The sequence below is a fragment of the Aulonocara stuartgranti genome (assembly GCF_965226115.1).
Source record: "Aulonocara stuartgranti genome assembly, chromosome: 19".
Classification (NCBI taxonomy): Eukaryota; Metazoa; Chordata; class Actinopteri; order Cichliformes; family Cichlidae; genus Aulonocara; species Aulonocara stuartgranti.
In genome coordinates, this window is record NC_138955.1 from 27,106,277 (window position 1) to 27,128,998 (window position 22,722).

General features: G+C 37.4%; 1 protein-coding gene and 1 long non-coding RNA gene across 6 annotated transcripts in view; both read left to right on the forward strand.

Annotated features, from left to right (window-relative positions):
• Window positions 1-16,114, forward strand: part of prkd1 (protein kinase D1) — a 77,024-nt gene extending 60,910 nt beyond the window's left edge. For all 4 annotated transcript variants that reach the window (XM_082516533.1, XM_082516534.1, XM_082516535.1 and 1 more), the window contains 2 exons: window positions 5,909-5,994; window positions 8,192-16,114. In XM_082516533.1, the coding sequence (XP_082372659.1) occupies window positions 5,909-5,994; window positions 8,192-8,422 (317 nt within the window). In that variant the 3' untranslated portion in view covers window positions 8,423-16,114. The remainder of the gene's footprint in view (window positions 1-5,908; window positions 5,995-8,191) is intronic.
• A 2,775-nt stretch (window positions 16,115-18,889) lies between these two features.
• Window positions 18,890-21,988, forward strand: LOC309695975. 2 transcript variants are annotated; one of them, XR_014273278.1, is made up of 5 exons: window positions 18,890-18,929; window positions 19,051-19,666; window positions 20,025-20,177; window positions 20,542-20,632; window positions 21,238-21,988. It is a non-coding gene; the product is annotated as an uncharacterized lncRNA (long non-coding RNA). The 2 variants fall into 2 exon arrangements; XR_014273279.1 differs by having other exon boundaries at window positions 18,899-19,666.
• Window positions 21,989-22,722: the final 734 nt, after the last annotated feature.

The following is a 22,722-nucleotide window of genomic DNA, read 5'->3' on the forward strand; positions in this document are numbered from 1 at the left end:
TTTTACGGCCTGGCTCAAGCCCTGTGTTTTCTTCTGCTTGTTACTGGTCCACCTGTGTTACCTCTGCGTGTCTTCCCTATGTTGCCTCAGCGTTATCTCTGTCAGCTTTCCCTGTTTCCCAGTTCCTCATCCCCCGGTTCTGCTCCACCCTCAGGTTACATGTTGTGCTTAGTTTTCCCAAGTTTAGGTGTTGTTAGTTTTCTCTGTTCCACCGGTTTGCAGTATTGTTCAGCCGAAGCCTCGCTGTCCGTTCAAAACATTCTCCTGCATCCGTGTCTGCATTTGGGTCCTCATTCTTCTATCATTCCACATGTCTGTTGCCGCAGCCATGACAAATATGGAGACTAATACCAGAATTTAAATGAGAAGAGGTTTTATTATTATATATAGCACCTTTTATTATTTATGTAACACATTAGCTAAAATAGCTGGTAATACTAAAACAGAGACTACTGTGCCTCCATGAAAGCCTGCCTCATATATGCCTTTATCCACACCTGACTAGGTGTGGTCAATTAGCAACAGCTGAACACTCCTTCACTACCACTTCAAAGAGATTAGGGGCTGCAGAGGGGCGCAACAAGCTAGGTTAATGCATGCATCACTAATAAAGAAGCCTATTCTTTCAGCCAGCAGAGGATAGCTTCCCTGGTTTCAAAGATGAGCTGAACATTGCTGGTGTCAGTTTCTTCTAAAGCATTTTTACTGGAATTATCTGAGAAAAATAGTTGCAAGGTTCAGACTGTCAAAGAAATCAGTGCTCTAGTTTTGGTATTTTATTAGCCTGTCATTAGCTTGTATGTTATGGACACTAGTTGCTAACAGAGCTTGCTAGCCTTAGCTTATGACATGGCACTCTGGAATCTTATCCAAATATAGGTCGTGTCCAAATTCATGGGCTGAGGACCCAGCCTTCGCGGTCTACGTGGGCCGGGTCGTCAGAAGGTCGGGTAGGCCGGAAGTAAACGGCTGGGGAAATTGGATGGTCTAGCCTTCTGATTAGTGTCACCGCTGTCTCGGTGGAGTTTAATAAACTCGGCCGTCTGCTCCTTGCTATCTAAAATATAACAGGACACTGGCGTAAATTCTCGACCGTCTCATACTTCTGTTTAATCAGTTTTCTATTTGACGTTTAGTCAGCTGTGTAAAAACCAAGGAGGGACCCACCCGGGGGATTAATAAAGTTTTATTTTATCTAATCTAATAACTTTAATCTCAGCCAAACCGATTTACTCACGAACAAACAAAACACTGAAAAAAGCCCAACAATAACATTTTTAGGTTTTCTAAGTGACTTAACCCGAGTAGCGAAAGTCCGCGGTGATCTGAAAATGATGTGCCGGGAGTTGTGCCGTTCTCGGCCGCATCAGTGACCCTCGAGCTCCCGGTTAGCTATCGAGCTGGTGGGTAGCAGACGTCTCCGAAAACGTCGAAGCACTTTTGCAAATATGCGATATCTTGATAAACCGAGCAGATATTTGATGTTTACACAGCTACTTTCTCGCCTAAAAAAATGTTAAAAGTTTATTTTGTGACCCAGAAAGATTAGTATGAGTAATTTTAAAACTTAGTAGCGGCCGCCATTGTTGGAAACTGGAGTTTGGCTGGGCCGCGCTATGAATTCTGGGATATGGTGGGCCACGAAGGACACACCCGACCCATCCTTCAAATTTGGGGAAAAGGAGGACGCATTTGTCGGCTGCATTCGGAGGAGTCTACGAATTTGGACAGCCTTCGGCGCGTCGCTGTGACGTAATCGGTCTACAAATGCGGCCTCAGGAGGATGCAGCCCATGAATTTGGACACGACCATAGTCACTTTTGACCAGTGTTGGGGAGTAACGGAATACATGTACCGCCGTTACGTATTTAAAATACAAAATATGAGTAACTGTATTCCATTACAGTTACCGTTTAAAAAGGTGGTATTCAGAATACAGTTACTTTGTTGAAATAAATGGATTACACTGCGGTACTTTCCTGTTTCATATTGTGGTGGGTCAGGACTGTTTCGGTTTTGTTTGACAGCTACGTTCTGTAGTTCCAGGCGGCAGCGTTGCGGTTGCCATGGTTACAGGGTGACGCTTTCGCTCTGCGTGTTTCCTGGGTGAGAGAGCGCCTTTTTGTTGTTGTTGTTGTGCTAAGCTAATAGGCAGAATGCAGAATGTAGCATCATAGGCAGTGTAGTCCGTGCTGCAGGGAGAATGGACTGCCATACTCGTTATGTGTCTGTGAGCGCGAGGTGGGAGAAAAAGGAGAGTCGAAAGGTACGAGTTGTCATTGAGCAAAAACGGGAGCTAGAAGCATGTAAATATAATAATAACCACTGCAGCCCAGTTGTAAGTAAGCTATTAAGACTCGACTGTACGCTTTGTTCGTGTTTTCCTCCGAAACAATAAGTTCCGTTGGAGCAGCCTTTCAACACCTCTCTCTGTCTCTCGCAAGCAGAGTTGACCCAGACAACAAAGTAAAGCTATTTTTCGGCTACGAGCCCGACACGGAACCCATATTAGTCAGAGGTCCCTTTACTACGGTTCAGAGCCGCGGACCTTCAGTAATAGTAATAAATCACAGCAATAGTACATTCACATAGTTGTAAAATGTAAGATAGTATGTTAAGTAATCCAAAGTATTCAGAATATGTTACTCTCATTGAGTAACGTAACGGAATACGTTACAGAATACATTTTAGGGCATGTATTCTGTATTCTGTAATGGAATACATTTTAAAAGTAACCTTCCCAACACTGCTTCTGACACTAAAACTAACAAAACAGCAGCCAAAGCATTAATACCAAAGCTTCAAAATTTAGAGACCAATACCTGTTTATTTCTATGTCTGGATTTTTAAATTAGAATATATTAAACAGGCAGATTCATGTCTGCGAGACTGACTGAAATGTTGAATGTGTGATCAAAGATGAATTGCTTGTTTCATCTTTCTGTATGACACCATGTATGACAGCATACAAGCAGAGGTAATTATGTTTTATGTTGCAGTATAATAACTCCAACATTTCCTTGAAATCAGTTCAAGCCATTCTCTGCTGCTGTATGACTCATGTTGTTGCCGTCATTGTCTCTAAATGTGTCTGCCGTGTGTGTTGGCTGGAATTGTCCTGTTGACTATGAGACAGATTTAAAATCGCCTGACTCACTCACTCCTAAACCGGATCCCCGAAGTGCTCTTAACCTTCCCTCCACCTCCTCATGCTGCCAGAATGACTTGAGCTGTGCTTCAAAATAAATACAAGCCATTTCTGTTGGCCACAGGAGGATTAAATGTCAGGGAATAAACTCTAAGTGCGCCAAGAAATGTGCGTTTGCAAAGATCAGTTTTAAATAAGACCCTTTTGCCTACAAGCATACACAATTCAAGTTTTTAAATGGAGATGAAATAAAGTTTTGAAAGTCTACCACATTTATGGTCATGCAGAGGTAGTCTTCCTCCCCCAGGAAAAAAGTATTTTGTTTTACCTTTAAAGGTATAATGGCACATCACTGTGCCATTATATACCAGCATTACCTTAGTGGTACCCTCTAAGGTATTGCCATTGAGCCCTTTATGGGGCAAAAACTTTGTATGCTTCTTTTTTGTAGCTGGTGGTGCAGTCATGAAACTCTGACTACAATTCTGCACCTTAATGAAGGGGACACTTGTTACCCATTCATTGATGAAGGTGCTACTCTTTAACTGCCATTACCTGAGACTCAATAAGATTGCATTAGCCAACCTTCTTGCACATCCCAAATAATACAAGTTGTTTTTAAAGCATGCTGGGGCTTCAGATGATATTATACTAGTACATTTATAAAATATAATTGATATAAAGAAGCAGCCAAAATTAACAGAAGTATACACTAATAACTTTTTTAATATCTGCAGCTTTTAATGATGATGCAATCCTCATTTCTAAATCGTAAATTGCAAAGAGAAAAGACCGAGCTCTCTAGTAGCAGGTCTATTTGTGATAAACGGAAAAGAAAGACCAAAGACAGAGCACTGTGTTCACACATTAGTGCAAGGATATTTTGTACACTGCTCAAAAAAGTTAAGGGAACACTTGAGAATTACAATATAGCACAAAGTCTGGTAAACTTCAGGTATATGTATCTACCCAGTTAGAAGGCATAATCTATTGTGAACCTAGTTCACTTCCTTTGATCCAAATAAAAGCGATAAAGGATTCCTTGGAGAGGCAACAATAGGGAAAATATTAATTAAAGTTGATTTAATTATTGACAATTATTTAAATTGTTTGCATTTTACAATTCATTCATTTGTTTTAAAAAAATGTTTAATTCCTACATATGCATATCACACTACATGAGAGATATATGTTGTATAATTTATCATTTACAGTTATATACAGTTCATATCCTCTCTTTCACTGGGATTGCACTACTTCATATTTAGGTTTATTTAGGACCATAAATATTTGACACAGATTTTGTTATTCTCTGCACATCACCATAGAGTGCAGCTTTTAAATATTTAATTTAAGGCATTTAACAAAATGTTGCAGATATTATTTCAGGGATTATAGTTATTTTCATTTTAGCTATTTTATAGGGCTCAAAATGACAATCTAAGATAGCTTTAAACATGAGAATTGTTTTTAATACTGTGATGAAAAGCCTTTGCAGTCAGTGACTGATTGAAGTCTAGAGTCCATAGATATCAACAAATGTTGTTGCTCTTTTGAAATGCTCTACCAGGTCTGTCAGCAGAGTATCGGCCTTAACACTTCAGAAGTCATTCTGCTACTTTTATCAGGATTAACAAATACTAATGACCTAGTTCCAATGGCAGTTATACATGACCATGACATAGCATTGGCTCCACCATGTTTGACAGATGATCTGCTTGACGGCATGAGAAGTTCCTTTTCTTTTCCATACCTTTCTCTTTATATAATTCTGGTTAATCTTAGTTTCAAAACTTTTGATCTCTTTAATAGGATTTGTTTTTGTTTTGCTTTGTTTGTTTTGGGGCCCTTCTGACTTCTTTAAGTTTTGTGGAAAAAAGTCCAGTTGCTTTCTTTCCAACCTCCTTAGATATAACCATAACCTGGATGACTGAGAACTTTATAGATGTTTTTCCAAATGTCACCAAGAAATTCACACATCCATGCCCTTCTCTTCCCCACTGCCCTCTCCACTCTTCTCTGAACCCCTTGTCAACACAGGAATCAAATATTCTATATCTACATGACAGAATTTTCTGAAATCTATACTTTAGGTGGATTTGGCTTAAAAGTAAGGAAACAACTACATTTCAAAATAGGGTATGGATAGGGTATAAAAGGTGTCCCTGGGATGTCGATCTGGTCAAGTAATAACAATAAACTATTTCTCATTATTTATTCACAGTTGTATGTCTTTAAATCAGGTTTCTTGTGAGACTAAACACTGCAGTTCAATAACTGTTTAGAATGACTGTAAACTAACATTGTTATTCTTTGGCCTTTGGTTTGGATTATCCAAATTATGAGGTCATGAGACAGGTCTGGGAAACAGGAGAGAGCCAGTGCTGCTGAGGAGTTAAGGAGAGGTGAATGTATGTGGTAAAGAAACTTGAAGAACTAGGAGAGTCCATCAGTTTGTGGAATGAGGATCTTAGGTTTGTAGGGGGGGTGGGTTCATATGGTAGTCCATTCATGTGCATAATACCAAGTGATGGAGGCCTCTGTAGACCTGAGGGGCCTTGGGGTCCCAGAGCTGTTCAGACCACTGACCCCTAAAGAGAGGTTAACATCATGTTAGCTTTGCTCATTAGCCCTGACTGGCCCATGACCATGGGTGGGCCTCAACCCCAAATTCTCCTCCTACTAATACTCTGCACTTCCATTCTCCCCCTGTGTTCCCTATGTTCTTTCTTTCTTACATTCTTGCATTCCTCCATGCAGCGATTGACCTGATCAACAACTTGCTGCAAGTGAAGATGAGAAAGAGATATAGTGTTGACAAGACACTAAGCCACCCCTGGTTGCAGGTAGGAAATCAGTCATTTGAATAACTCCATTAAAATCAATTTGGGAGCATTTTTCAAGTTCAATACAAATCTGTAACATAACAATCAAGAATCAGTCAATAATACATTTCAGATTAATATAGCATCATCCAAATCATATAAAGGGTTCACTTTATATGATTACTGTTTCAGTTAAGATTTAGAGCTTTCATTAACCCCATATGTGTAGCATGTAAAAACATTTTGGAGTTTTGGGAATTTTTTTCTTTTTGTTTACTTAACATCAGCAACCTTAATCCATCTTGTTTAACTAAACTTTATTGTCTGCAGGCAAAGTAAGTGGGGCCACATTAAGGTCACAGCTTCTGGAGTAATCAGGAAATGCTGTATTGTGAAAAGGATTTCATTCTGGTATAGCAACCCGACTAGACTTCTGACACACATGAAGTTCCAAACTGAATTAACTGAATGAGTTGAGAACATGTAATCTCACATTCTTTGAATGATATGTAGTGAATAAGAATTAAACATCTAGTTGTTGAATCACAATGCATTTCACTTTGGTATGGGATAAAAACCAGAGGCACAATTCCACAATAATGCTAATGCTGCATTTTATTTGCTATCTGTTAGATTTATATCTTATGTTGATGATAATCAGAAAATATAGTGTAGGTAAAAAAAACAAACAAACAATTTTTGTGTTTACAGCCAGTTTTGCTTCCCCCACTGAGCCAGAAAATCTGTTCATGTAGTTATGGACCAGTTTAGGCGTGAAGTTGTAGTGCCTAAACTGTTCGAAAGTTTAGGTGCTACAACCTCAGAAGCGTGGTCACCTCTGGTTTAGAGTGTGGAACAGTTAGGAGATCCTGATCTGATGATTGGAGAAGATTGGAGAAGTATGATAAAAACTATTTTAAAACAGAGTGACAGGTTCCAGGCTTGAACTTTGATCTGATTCCACTGATTTTTGCCAGGAAAACAATTAAGAAATTTCCACAATCATCAGATGATGTTGTAGGAAAACTGCACAGAGCAGGCGTAAAAAGTCTGTTGATAGTGCTAAAGAGGAAGCTTGCATTGCACTTATTATTGTTAGTCAAGCCAAACAAGTAGGATGTTATGCATATTTTACAAGTTGAGTGAATGTGGTTAGTAGGTCCTTTATGTGCTGCGAGTGCACATAGAAGGTTGTATTTGGTTCAGCTTTTCTGCAGTCTGTTCTGTGATGATGAATATAACCACTCATCCAAGGGGAGGAAATTACAGCATGAGCTAATTTGGATTTTTACATTATCAAGGGCTAATGTACACAGATTATTAAATCAATTCAGAGTTGAAAATCTAGCTGCCCAAATCTAATTAAAGATAATTTGCATCTACCTCTGTGAAGACAAACTGGTTGTAGAACAGACATGAAGAGCGAGTTTAAGGATAGGACAGGAGCAAAAACAAGGTCCAGGATGTGTCCAACATCATGAGTTGGACCATTAACCATGATGGACCTAATAAAACAATTTTGCAGTATTAACATATCTGGTGGCATGCAAAGAGATTTGAATACTCTGTAAGGAATTCAGTAGGGGATTTAGGAGGTCACTAGATAACAATATATCCATCCCTTCATTCTCTTTCAACTATCACAGGATCACAGGACCCTGAACAGGTCGCCAGGCTGTTGCAGGGCTAACACAGAGAAACAGACAACTTTTCACATGCAAATCCAAATACAGGCATTTTGGAACAAACAGTTAACCTTACTAACTGCCTATGGCCTGTTTGAGGAAACTGAAGTACCTGGAGCAAACCTGGGCAACCATTAGGAGAACATGGAAGCTCTATAAAGGAAGTCCCTGGTTAGATGGTGGATGTGAACCCAAAACCTTGCTGCAAGGCAAAAGTGCTAACCACTGTCCCAACTGAAAGTACACTTGCTTTGTACACTTATAAATGATAGTATTTTGAATGACACTAATCAGAAGTAAATGGAACACAATTATCTATATATTATGTATTTGTCACCACAACCAAAGTTTGTGGTTTTCAGACTTTCACCACAAAGTTTTCAGACAAACGCAGACAACGAGAAAATACAACCAGCCACCCATTATCTGATTTCAAAAGTGTTTGCTATTTGTGTTTTTTGTAAAAGAGAAAAGACAAGATAATGGTGTTATTAAATTATTTAGGCTATGGGTGTGTTCATTTTCTCCGCCAGGACTACCAGATGTGGCTGGATCTAAGAAACCTTGAGTCTCGGATAAACGAGCGCTATATCACCCATGAGAGTGATGACCTGCGATGGCATCATCACGCCCAGCTCAGCGGCCTAGACTACCCCATGCACCTAACCAACAGCCCCTGTGGTGAAGTTGGACAGGGGATGAAGCGTTACAAGGAAAAGGAGGAAGAGCTGGAGACCCTCAGTGAGAGGGTGAGTGAACTATGAGGAAGTAAGAAGACTTATTTTCCAAACAACATGAGAAACAATGACTATCACAAAATGAAAAAAGCACAAAATGAAAACTTACAAAAAATTAGATCCTTACTTTACTTCCATAAATCATAACGAATCTTATTCTAATTAATCTAATTAACAAGTAGTTGTTTCGTATTTGCAAGATAAGGCTCTTAGAATTACATCTGTAATGCTAGAGTCACTGCATAATTAGGAGTTAACAATTTTGTATTTAATTAGAAGGTCCTTGTGTTATTTATCCCATAGTTTTTTTTTCAATAGGGTTGTGAAGCTCAAACTATTTATTACCTTTACAAGGCACAGAACTTTCAAATATATTTGAGATTATTGTTATATGTAAGGATCTTGTAATTATTTTTATGTAATTACAAGTCTTTTGTTTCCTGATTTCAAAGAATTATTCTCGCAATTTACAAATGCAACATTTGCTCCTTTTAAATCTCGTAGATGAATAAGCACCTTGATAAACTCACCCTATCCCAGAATACCAAAACAAAAATCCTATGTTAAGGCAATATTGATTTTTGATTAAGAGGTGCGAATTTTTCAAATGACTTCTTAATTTTGACTTTAAAAAAGTTAACGTCATGCAAGATAGTATAATTACGAAATATACAGTGGAGACACATATGATCCACTGTTGTAATTACTGGATCATTATTTCATGCAATTTTTTTCCCTTTGTAATCTTTATCCTTATTAAATGTAGTAAAATAAATTTAAAACAACATAATCGTTCCATCCTTAATTTGTTGCTATGAAACAAAAATGTCATTTCTCCATGAAGAGCTACAAATTACAGTACTGGGCAGAAATCTTGAGACATCTCTCAATTCTTTATGTTTTGCTTGGGAAATGGCAGATCTGTGCAGTGATTTATAGAACAGAATTCTGTTGAATGGGAACAGAATGTAAGGTGAAAACACCTGTGCGCACACTGCTTCAGTAATGTTGAGGTCTGGGTTGTGGCTAGGCCAATTCATGGCAGGTGGGGCTTTTTCTACCAAAGTATGCTTTACTATACTGACTATGTGTTTAGGATCATTGTCGTCCTGGATGATGACGCCACTGGCAAGTATAATAGTGCATCAAAATCTGATGCAACCATATTTTCATAAATTTTGGTAAGATCCCAAAAACCATCATCTGACTGACTGATCTTTTCCTATTTCTTAATGACATGATTTCATATACTGATGATCTGCTGTAGATAGTTTTGAGGTCTGCCACTTCTTCTTTTGTACTCCACATGTCCTGTTTCCTCCGATTTCTTAACCTTCCTGCCTTCTTGGGACCTTTTTGTGCCACTGCTATGTGTTAAATGGCTGCCATTTCCACTGTGTTCAGTGGAATATAACCAAACTTGCCACAGGATAGTTTTTACCTGTCAATGTTAATATTCCAGTGTGAATTCCTTAAATCAGCCTAAAATGGCTGAGCAGCAGAAATCCCCACACCCATCACCCTGGGGACCATTTTCTGCCCATTGACTTCCATTACAAACGCTATTTTTCAACCCCAAATTATCATCATATGATTTTATTTTTTCTTCTTTTCTTGGATGTCAATGAAGACTCAGGGCCTTGAAGTTTTAATTTTTAAATTGCAAAAAAAATGCAAAAAAAATAATGGCAGGTCAAAATGTATGTTGGTGCCAATCTTTGGTCCATCTAAAGGCCTACTTATAATGACAATCACATATTACTTCAACTGGTTTTTTGTGGAAATATTTAGTTTCGTTTTTTGGTTTTTGGGGCTTATAACACAGGGCGCTCATGTAATAACACTGGGATTTGAAGGGTTAAAACAACGAAAATATAATTAAAACTTTACATGAATATTTCAGGGAGAAGTAGTTTTACAAGGTTGGCTAATTTAAAGTGGAATAAAATATGGATATATGGTCTTTTTATGGCGTGGCTGAGAATGGTCCATAGGGTGATGGGTGTGAGTTTTTTAAAGGATGGCAGGAGGGTTAAGGGAACACTGAACACTGTATGCCAAGATTTGCCAAGTTTTCTGTGAATTTTTCTTTCCGAATCGCCTCGTTGGTGCACAAGTACTGTTTTATGCCTGCAAGCCTGTGCGATCTTTGCCATTTTCATAGAACAAACTAATGACGTAGGGAAAATGACAACAAAGTGCTAAGGATAAAGTGTAAAATTGGTTCTGTACTAAGTTGTCTTTAATGTGAAGATACAACACCGGTTCATGTGTTACGGTCTATGCCTTTTCTGTGATTCGTGGGTCATTGTTAAATGGCTCATCAAACAAAAGAATATTCTCCTGAAAATGATCTGGACTGGACTGAAAATGAGTGAACAAGCAGCCATTGTCCAAAGAAAAAGGCCTTCAGAAATCCTGGAGAAATACAAAAGACCAATTACAATCAAGTTTGGGTCCTTGGAAGCAATATATAAAGAAATGAGGGGTGGCTCAGGAAATTTGCACAGTAGCGTATATGAGTTATACTTAGAAAATAAAAAGATGAATGTGAATTGTTAGGAACCACTACATTTTTTTCACCATAAATCATAGTAAATCACTGAAAATGACACATCAGAAAGTGTGTCAGAAGGCGATCATAAACTAATATTTAATTTATACTGTACAAACATGAAACTTGCTATTTAGGGCTTGTCACATATTCACGAGTTTCCTGCAGCTTGCACAAGATTTTGCAGATGTGGAAATAAGCCATGGCTTCCTTCACAACAAATCCAAAACAAAACACAGAGCTCATTCACCATCAAAACTTACCAAGTGTTTACACTCATATCGTCAGATTAAAGTAAAGAGTATTCACTCTGGATGTTGTGTAGATTAAATCCTTACAATTCTTTAAAAATGTATATACATTATTCATTATAAAAAAAAGTTCTAAACTTGATTTTCAAAAAAGGAAACAGCATTTTTCTTCAACCTTGACAAAAGTCGTTTCTTTTGCTCGTCATGTAAAATTATTTAAGGTAACGTTTGTCTTCTGTCTGATAAACACAAAGTAGAAGGACAGTTGATCTTCACAACTGAAACATAATTCCTAATTTTCCTTTGTAGCAATGAAAAGTCACGAGTTCGGGTTTCATTCCAAAAAGAGATATCCAAGGTACTGTCATTAAGTCATTTACAGATAAAGTGACTGCTCAGTGAAAAGTAATTTACTATGATTTGAGACGTTTTTACTTTCCCCATGTTTTCCAAAAATGGATATGTAGCATTTTGGAATGAAAATCCTCAGTTGCTAAAAACACACTGCCAGTGACATACCAAAAACAACAAGATAAATGTTTTAATGTGTCAGTATTTTTTTTTAACAGTGGAGCCACAAATGTCTAATCCAAATGGGAATATATGATTACTTTGATACATTTGCATTGCTGTGGTTTTCTTTCTTTTCCTATGAGATGAGATAAAAGGTGATGTGTCTGGTTTCGTTTGACAGGAAGTTCACTTGAATGCTATGTTTTGCCTTCTGTAAACAGTATAAATGTTAGTGTCTCAGCACAATCTAGGACCCAAATACATGCTCTTTTGATTTTGTAAGGGACAACATCAAGGCCATGTTTTCACCTAAGCTTTTCAGGAAATGCTCCATCTTTAGCTCAACATTTAGTTAACCTTCTGAATCTTTTTGAAACATTCATAGAAAATAACACACAAACTAGTTTTCATCTCCCTGTTTATGGTCTTGACTGTCCACCTCTGCCTTGCTTACTAGTAAACATATGAAAATATTTAATATTTAAAATTTTGGAATTTGAATAAAGCTTTAATCAGCAGGTTTCATGTCTTCTTTCTATACAGTTGAGAGACTGGAGCTGATGCATTCCTGGTAATATGCTGTATGTTAATACTTAGCAAATACCAATTTATCCAAAAATACTTCTATGTAGAAACTTTTTTAAGACTGAGGATTAAAGGCTTATACCATCTTTTGGACAAAAGACAAGCCAGTCCCTGTGTCAAGATTCCATTTCCTATCTCTGTTTGTTAACTAAATTACTAGCAGAGGATAAGACGTGTGGAGCATACTTTGAATCAGGTGCGAAAGATATTGTGTAGGACAAGATTTTGTTGACAATGTGTCAGAGATCCTGTTCATACGACGACCTTTTTGAAGTACCAGTGTGTTTTACTTCTCATTCAAAATTTCTCTCAATGGACCCCCCACAGTCATTAAAGCAGTTTTGTCACCAGTTTGCTTAACTCAGGCACCCAGTTCAACCTCAATCCTCGTATCTCCTCTCCTAGCCACCTCCACTTCCCATTTCAGTTCTTCCTAGTAGAAAGTCAAGCCAAAGGAATCAAAAAGCTACCTTTGTGCACTAGCATAATTGTTTCCTTCTACTTTTTGAAGCACTTCCTCAGATCCATGAAGATCCTTATCATCTTCATCAGTGCAGGTCGCTCTGGGTCATCTGGCAATAACTTATTTAGCTGAAACAGCAGAATGTCATCCAGCCAAAACATCTGGATATTTGTTAGTTAAAAATGCTGCTGTTCTCTTGATCCCATACTAAATAAATACTCCATAAAATTAGGACAAGTTTGCATTTATCCAGCTTATTAATATTCACACCAGCAAGTAAAGAAAATTACCTTAACTTGATGTTTTTACATCAACCACTCTTCCTGGGTTTAAATACTCAATCTTGCCATTCAGTCACTTCGGAAAGGCATTTCCGTACTCACATATTCGATGAGGGACCAGTCGCTTGTGATCAGCTCAGTCTGTAAGGATGGATATGTTGGACATCTTTCAGCTTTCAGAATTCAGGAGAGAGCAACTGTGGTACATGGGTACTATCGCTACTACCAACTGTTTACAGAACAAGCCCTTTGTGCGCAAGGTGGTTTGTGCCACTGTACTGAAATAACTATCTACTGTTATTGTAGTGTAGAGGTTAGTAGCAACCAGCGTTATCGCTGTACCTCAGAATTTGTCCCTGAAAAAGAATTTACTTTTTTGAGACACCACCTTCAAATGAACATACACTGATAAAACAACTAACCTCTTCTCAATTGATTAACCATTAATTTGGGGACTTGAATGAGTAAAACAATCAAATCAAGAAAAGTTATTAATATATCAGACCCACAAAATATACTAAATGAGTTATTTGAAACTGGTTAATAATTAAATTTAAAATTACATTTAAAGTTATATCTGAATCAGTAACGATGAGGGATTTGAGAATTGTGTCTACCAGCCGTGGTCAACATCCTCCTATACAACATTAATTACACCAGGATATGTATTAATGAGAATTTATTTACAAAAGTAATGACTGCAAACATGCAAAGATCTAACTAAGGACTAAGACTAAGAGAACAAAGTATATGTGTGTTTGGGGGACACAGACAGAGTGTTTGTTGACTATGTCCCTGCAGTTCTGTAAGGTGGTTGAACATGTGGTCAAAGCCAAATAAAAGGTGTGATCCTGCTTACATGTGTTGCTGTTGTTGCCCGTGGTAAAATTAGCTGCTGTGTCTAACCAGCTAACCTTCTGTAGGACATGCATCGCTGCAGTCAGAAGACTGTTTGCAGAGCATATGATAGAGAGGTTGAGGGAGTGAAGCAAAGCTCTCAGGTCCACACATACACCCATGGCAATCTTTTCCATAATCGATAATTATTGATGACAATTCCTTTTTTTAAGCTTGGTTTTGTTTTGCTTTGCTTTGCTTTGTTTTGTCGTTTTCTTTGTTTTTCTCCCCCGCAGAAAAAATGGTGGCCAGCAATTACTGCAAGTTGATTTTAGAAGGTTATAGTTTATCGGCCTGAGTTCTGCCCAGACAATAAATAATAGTTTAGGAGAGGGCTCCTACCAGGCTCTGCAAGATACTTGTTTACTGATAAGCAAGGCAAAGTTGAACACCGGTTATTTTAACCTGTCCCACACAGAAACAAAGGAGAACAGTATGCATTGGTTTTTTTTTTTATATCATGATACTGCCATTAGTCTTAAACATAAGGGCTGTTTCTCTCAAGACTCTATGGCATCATCTTCTTTGTGCCTCTTTCATACAGATCAAACTTCTGTACACTCCAAAATTGGCATTCCAGCTTTAACTGGAATTGAAATGTTAAGTGTCTTGTCTCTGTAAAGGGTTGACTTATAAAGCATTCAATTAAGTATTTTGTTTATAACATGCTTAAACCATTGTACATGTTTTATTGTGAAGAATCTGTAGATGACTGCAAGCAGAAGTAGAGCTCTAGGTTATGTACACTTTTTAACTAAGCGAAAGTTTGATACAGAAAGCAAAGACTGTTAAACCTGATAATTTTCTTACAGGTATTAAGCCTTTCTCAGAAATTAGGTATTAGATATTTGTACTTGTGTCTCTGGGAATTTCAGAAGTTTAACTTGGTTTAAAAAAATAAAACTGTTAGTTTTCATGTTACAGAATCCAAAAATCTTTTATTGCTATTTATTTCAGTGCTTGAACAAATTAAAGAAACACTTAAATCAGTGATCACATGGATCTTAATTACTCATTCTTACTATCAGTAAGTAATTCTTACAGATATACAACGTAATTTGTTGAGAACAACGGGAAAATCATAGGAAACCAAAATCATCAACGCATTTAGGGCTGGATTTAAAATGACACCAAAAATCCAAGTTTAAAATTGAAATCATTTACTGATCCGACTTGCCTTGTAATATGGCTCAATAGTGTTCATGGCCCCTGTGGCCCTTTCCAGCTCTTTTTGTGGAATGGCAAATCTAGTGTTGCAGTAGATGTGCCATTTCACAAACTTAAGACTGTGCTGGGAGACACAGAAGTACCTGTATGGGCTGCAGGTACTGTCTCATGGTACCGGCAGTGACAAGGACACTAGAAAAAAGCAAAACAGGAGAAAAATCAGTCAGGAGGGATAAGAAGATGTGAATGGTGTGCGGCCGCCATCTGCAAAACAATTCCCCTTTTGGGAGTTGTCTTGTTGTTGGCTCTCCAGAGCACCTGTTAACACTTTCATTTGCACCAGATCAGGTGAAACCAGTTTATGCTTCCTAATTGGACAGACTGATATATCTGTAGTTAATATTACCACATATAATGCTTGAAAAAAAAGACAAATTCATGTTTTTACACTGTAGTATTTTTGTGGATTTAAAAAAAATGTATATGATGTGAGAATTCATTGTTTTGTTTTTTCAACCATTCCACAAAGATATGGTAGCTGTTTGCTCCTGCGTTCTGCTAAGCTAAGTTAGTCATTGCTGTGCTTCAGCTTTGTATTACAGACTGAAATAAGATCCCTATCCATTATTATCTAACTCAGTGAGAACAAACACGAGTATATACTTTACCTGACTTTACATAAACTGTCTACTTTTAGTACAATCTACTTAACTAGCTTATTTTCATTTTATGAACAATCACTGAAGATTTTGATATTCACCAGCAGTGGATATTGGATGAAGTGTAGTTATATTAAAATATAATGAAGAACTATTGCCTGGCCTGTTGGTCAGAAAACATGAAATGTATTAGTAGAAGAAGGTCTAAAGGTTTTCTCTGAATGTGTTTCGCTTTGAGCTGTTGAAGTGTCTGTCAATGTGCAGAACGTCCAGCTGTTTCCTGATGCTGTATGGCTTCATCCCTTTGCTGTCTGCGCTCTGAACAGCCTGCCTGAAGTGCTCACAAAGCATTTGCTATCTACAGAAACTTTAAAGATGTATTTTTTCGGACCATGTTCAAATAAAGATATTTTAAAATCTTCTTGGTAGTGTGTTGAGTTTTTTTTTCATTAACTCAAATCCAAATATATTCTGCTTCAAATAGCCAACTAACATTTCTACAAGTCAATCATTGGATGAGATTTTTATGACCAGTACGTAAGGATGGCAAATGCCATAATGTATGAGTTTGTACAAATGAAAATTTAAGGTTAAATACAAAGGCAATTGGATTTTATGTGTATATTAGGTTCCATTTAGTTTCTAGGATTACCTAAATCTCACATTTCATCATCATTAGTGGTTTCTACTACGTTATGCAATGAACCCAAGGTCCGGCACATGGTAGCCGGATCTCAGTTGCAAGCTGTAAAAGCATAAACTGAGAGTTACAACCAAGTGGTTAGGATCCTGTATGAGAACATCTTTGCCACATATGAGTTAGAAGTCCCCAGTTCTTGATGGGAGATACAGCCAAATATGGCTGGAACAACAGGGCTATGGCCCTGAGGGATTCACCAACCAACCAGACATATTGGTTGTCATCAAGCAGAAACCCACAGTGATGTTGCCAGAAGACTTGCGTAGCTCAGGAGGTGGAGCAGGTCATCTACTGATCAGCAGATTAGAGGTTTGATCCCTGGCTCCCCCAGTCTGCATGCCAAATATCCCAAGTTGTTCTTTGATGCATCCATGGGAGTAGGAATGGTAAGCAGTTAAAAGCATAGAAGTTCAATTCAATATAATTTTATTTATATAGCGCCAAATCACAACAAAAGTCGCCTCAAGGCAAGTTAATGCTTGTGTGAATGTTGCATGTTGTATAGAGCGCTGCTACTAGGTTTAAGGAAGTGATTCATCTACTGTTTAATCACAGTGGAGGGCAGCTACCTAAACTCTTCTCACACAGAGGCAGATGTTGTTAAAAATGTTACATCCTCCTGGATACTGTGGCTCCTCTGAAAGTATTTGATAAAACACATTGATAAAAATCTAAATTCTAATTTCCAGACTGACTGGAAAACAATCAGTCATAGTTGTGTAGCAACAAACTTGTAGAGTTGCAGAAATAATTTCCAAAGCTAGGAGCTTCCTCCTACTTCCAGCTGTTCTGCTAAGCATATAGATGCTAAGTACTAACTACTCTTTATATAACTTTTCACAACATTGTTTTTATTTTTGATTATGATTAGACAATGCTCAAATATTCCTTATTTTGCCTTTTCCACACTTATGCTGGACGAAGCATAAGAGGCTGCCGAACTAGAGCGCCCTGTCAGCAGACTTTTTGAAGCCGCCTGGTTTTTTTCCTCTGTTTTCTGAGTTTGATGGTAATGGCTGGTGGCAGAAATGAGGCCTCGGGGAGGCATAAGGGGTACGAGGAGGAAACAGCTTTTTAGAGAGACAAGTTGAGAGGGTCAACAACACTGACACCAAGTAATCCCTCTGTCTGACACAGAGAGGTGAAACCAGAAGTCAAGACTACTGACATGATTGCGGCATGAAAATCCATTTTAATTTGTAACGTACATTTTCAAATAGAAATAAAAAACATTAAATCTATTTTATTCTGCCTGAAGTAGAAACACAGTGGAAATGTAGAATAGAGCAGCAGCAAGAGTAGCCCTGCTGCTGTTAGGAACTGTTTTACTTGCTGATGGTGCCAAACCAGTCAAATGATGCTATTGCTAAATATGCCAGAGACAAATAATAATATAACAAGGTAACCCAGTACCTACAGTAGTACTGTTGTAGAGTACTTTAAAAGTGATTTGAAAAGGTCCTGTTAATATTGTCCCATTACAGCTATTGTAACTACCATGGTGTAAATACACTGTACTGTACATGCTGTTGACACCCTTACTGCAACATCTATTAGTAGTAACAGGCACTAATAAAATACTCTAAATGCTAGTATTAGTACTATATGTACTTCTACAAATGCCAGTAATTTATGACATTAAAACACAGTATTACTTATTTTTGTGGATGCTATTGCTGAATGCAGTGAGACAATCATCTGATGTGAAGGTCAAGGGGCAGAAGATCTCATTTGGTGCCCAGACAATGAAGCACCCATTTGATTTGTGGTTGGACCTGACTTTGTGAAGCCTTTTTTCTTCTGATGCTCTATGTCTTTGTGTAAGTTCTCAGACAGATACATAAGAAATAAACACATTCCTTAGATGAATTCACACGCTTCACAATTAAAGCTGATTTTGATATAACAATTTGAGTGCCTCAAATGCATGTATGTTGCTGCAAAGAACCAAGAAAATATGCTTAGACATACTTTAAAGATGCTTAGACACAACAGTCCAGCAGCACAGAAGCACACAATAGTTTCATAGTGGGAACATATTCAGTGTCTGAGCATATAAGAAGGATATTCACAGAGATGTGAAAGTGATACAAAATGTGAAGTGCGTGCTCTTTATGATACAAAATGTGTGATCTTTGAACTTTTGGAAATAATAGGTCATTATGATTTAATCCTATTACACATTTGCATGGCTTTTTGTCACAATTTATACATGAATTATTGAGTTATCTGCAATGAAATTACTGTCCCTTGTGAACACCAAATTCTGATTGGTTTATCCACAAGTCCATGGGAGCATTTTTGCTGTTTGGAGAAAAATTGCTAATGGTGCTACTGAGTTAGTGTCTTCAGAGGAATGGGACAATGAAAAACCCACAAACATAAAGCCTTATCTCACAGAAGGAGCAGCTTAAAGATGTGAACATACACTGAAAAAAAGGGACTGGCCATCTCTTGGATTTATGTAAGCATCTTGCATGTATTTAACACAATTGCCTCATGTTTTAAAGTTAAATGTAACTATATAGTGTAAAAACTACATGATATGCAGAAAGGGTGTATTAAATTGTTCATATCATGTTCAGGTGAAGTAAGTCAATAAGATAGCAACGTTAAATCTCGTGAAACCACGCGTGATTTCATCTCGCGGGCTTTGGATCGTGGTTTAAAAAAGGCATCCATCTCAGTCAAGTCGAGCAGCCAACTCTACATTTTTGGTATGTCTTGATTTTTTGAATTAATATTTACCATATTTCAGCCAAATGTAGTTAAACGTCTAGAGTGTCGCCATGTAACATGCTAAAAAAGAGCCGTTAGCTTATTTGCTGTTTTATCTGTTGTCAAAGAATTGGCGCTTTTTCATTTGAATTTGTCTTTGGCACAAGAGCCGTAATATCACATTAAACCTAATTACGAGGCACTCATAACATAATTTGGTTTTCTGTGTGAATAGATTTGCCAACTGACTCTTCAGTTACATTGTGTATTTACTGCACCATGGTGTTAGTGAGATTTTGGACATTGAACAGCTTTAGCTAATATCATCAGCGGCATTATGCTAGCTTACATCCCTACCCCTCCTGGCCTCACCTGCTGTCCTTTTGTTTTTGTTTTTGTTTTTTTTGCTGCACATTGAGAGACGACCTCTATTCTGCATTTCACCAGGAGTCAGCTGATGGATTGTGGGTTCAAGGTGTTATGGTAAGAAAGTATATTCTATTTTCGTTTCTGTAACTTAATTATAATGGGTTTTTTATAATTATTAGGTGCATGCATACTCACCCTATTAATACAACTGAGAAATCCAAAATCTGCCATAGGTTTAACTTATACCTGTATGTATTGCCAGAAAGGTGATTACTGGACTCGCATTAATGCACACTTGAACTGAAATGAGGTTGTAACTTGTGGGTTGTTGGGTTGCAAATCAGAAACAAACATCTTTGGATTTTTTTTAATCCCATAAGATCTGGAAACACAGTTTTTATTCAACAAAACATTACTGATTAACCAAGCACAGTGCCTGCTGTTATTTCAAAATAATTTTATGTCATTTCAGATAAAATGCAGCATTCCAGTGCATCCCAACCATGCCTTTACAGTCAAGGTTTCTGTCGGAGCTGAGTTTCTCTCTGACAGTCTGCTGAAAGTGTTTGCAAAGTGATCGGGGGAACAGGGCACAAAGCTAAAGGATGTAGCTGCCATTATGACAGTAAGAACTTTAAAATTCTTTAACTACAAAGTGTATATGTATTGCATTAGGTCAGTAAAATTTTTATGCTACATCCATTGAAACAGTCAACTATTACCTGTGAGTAATGATTCCACTAAAAGGATGCCATAATTTTCGTCATGCATTTACTGGCCCACTGAGAAAAATTTATCTTTTTTTAAAAATAAATGTTCTGGAAACTATATATCCATAAAGTTGATGTCAAACAGGAACTTTTGATATTGCTTTGTAGATGCTGGTGTTGCATGTTGACTGGTTTAAAAAGTCAAGAGTTTTTGTCTGGGATCATTTTCTTCTGTGCTACTGAAAAGTTCACAAATCTCTGTTTTCTTTGTTATAATAGTCAAGGATGACATTAATGCTCGGAGTCCCTCATCAAAGTGCTCCGCATCTGTGTGAAAGACAATTGCAACATCTTGGTGCAGGAGTTCATGGTGAGTGTTTTATGAGTAGATTGTGGATTTGCAACCTTTAAAAATGCATTTAGTTATCCACTTGATCCTCATTGGACTGGTTAGGACCAGTAGTCCTCTTTAATAATTTGAAGTTCACATGAGGCCTGGTAGTGAACTCGGCCGCCGGCCCTTGAGGCCCCACCCCCACCCCTGTATTAGGGGTCACATCAGTGTGAAAAAACTTTAAATTTGTCATTCTAATGAACAAAGGAAAATCCCACCAGTATTTACATTAGCTTTTGTTTGAAAAAAAAAAAAAAAAAAGACCAACTGACCAACAGCTAACCAAATTGTGGGGCTGAAAGTCTAAATTCTAACATCTTCTGAGTGACATAGCCTGGATTTCTGATGGGCCAGTGTCTTTCTAACAAAAACTAATGTAAAGCATTTGAAATTATGATGTTTTTCACCCTCTCTTAGAAACTCTGTTAGACCATGAATGGCAGCATGGCAGGCCACTCTTTGGCTATAGCTATTTACTATGTTGCTTGCATTGGTTTAAATTACTCTAACATTAGAACTGGCAGATTCAAAAGAGATGAGTTTAAAAAGGAATATTAAAGAAATGTTTTGTGTTTAACCAGGACTTGACTGAGGCCACTGCACAGATTGAGAAAACCACAATGAACATCTGTCTCCAGAGATGCGCCAGGCAATGACTTTTCTGATGTTGTTCTTCAAGATCTGGATAACGTGACCTTTGCAGTAGCCATGCTGTTTGGACCTTTTTTATTCCTTCAACATGAGTTACCCATCACAACTCTGCTACACTTTTGAGGTGATTCAATGGGTGGTAATGGAGTTGGATGCAACTCAGCTCTCAAGAAAAGCTCACAACTAAGACAAAACTGCTCCTGCAACGAAGCTCACTGTTATGCATGTGAGGTGACCAGCTCTAGGTGAGAGGACATTTAAATCTCACACTTGTTCTGCTGCATTTTTGAAGCTCAATTCCAGGAACGGATCGCAGGGTTCATTTTTATAAACTCTGCAACTGCCATGAGGACGAGCCGTTTTTTGTTGTTGTTTGTTTTTCCTTTTGCTCTGTACAAGTTCTGTTTGTCTGTTTGGCAGCATTTTTAAATTTCTCTTTGTATTTTTTCTTTCTTTTACTAGTGAAGAGATGTAGCGTGAACAGTTATACAGTCTAAATATCCCATATGGGTCGTGTGAAATGGTATTTTCAGTTTCATTCAGTTGAAGTAAGGAACGTTGAATATTTCTAAGTGTGCTGTTTTGAACCAAGATGTCACAGTATGATCAGTGCTGTAATTTTTGACAGTCACTGTATCAATGTTATTTTTGCGTCTCTTGAATAAAGTTTTTGACCTGCAAGTGCTAATTTCTTTAGTTATTGGGGTAAAATGGGTAGTGTTAATAGGAAGGTGTTTGCCAATTCAGTAACCTAATTTAATGTTAATGGAAACTAACATTACCTCAAATTGTTTAGTTATAATTGTTGTTTAACTGAATCTTGATGTCAGAGGCCTTAAATAGAATGTTTTGTATTGTTCTTTTCCAACATTTTTCAAAAGAAACAGTCTAATTTCTTTGCTGCGATTGATTCCAGAGAACACGGAAGAACTGACATTATTTAACTGTTGATTTATATAGATTCAGTAGAGGAGTAATGTCAGTTTAATTCTTTACCTACTGCAGTGAAATTAGACATGTTGTTTTGAAAGGTTACTGGTGGATGCCAGCAACCATCTTGGAAGAGAACAATATAATCTGTTATAAGGCCTCCATTTGAAAATTGTGTATTTGATACTAGAATATAATAGCAAAATGTAATTTGAAGATAACATGTAGTATTTAAGTGACCAAGTAGTATTGGGTAAAAGTTATTGAATCGTGTTGGGATAACGTGAGAAAATTGTGAAGGATTAAAATATTCCAAGAGCTCAAATTACTTCATCAGAACATGTTTAAGTCACATTTTATCAACACAAATTGCACAGGTTTATTGAACATGAATAAATTGTGTTAATTTAACTCAATTGTTTAAGTTGCTGCCAAAGCAAAACATCTGTGTGCAACAAATGTCCACCATTGAATTAAGTAAATCC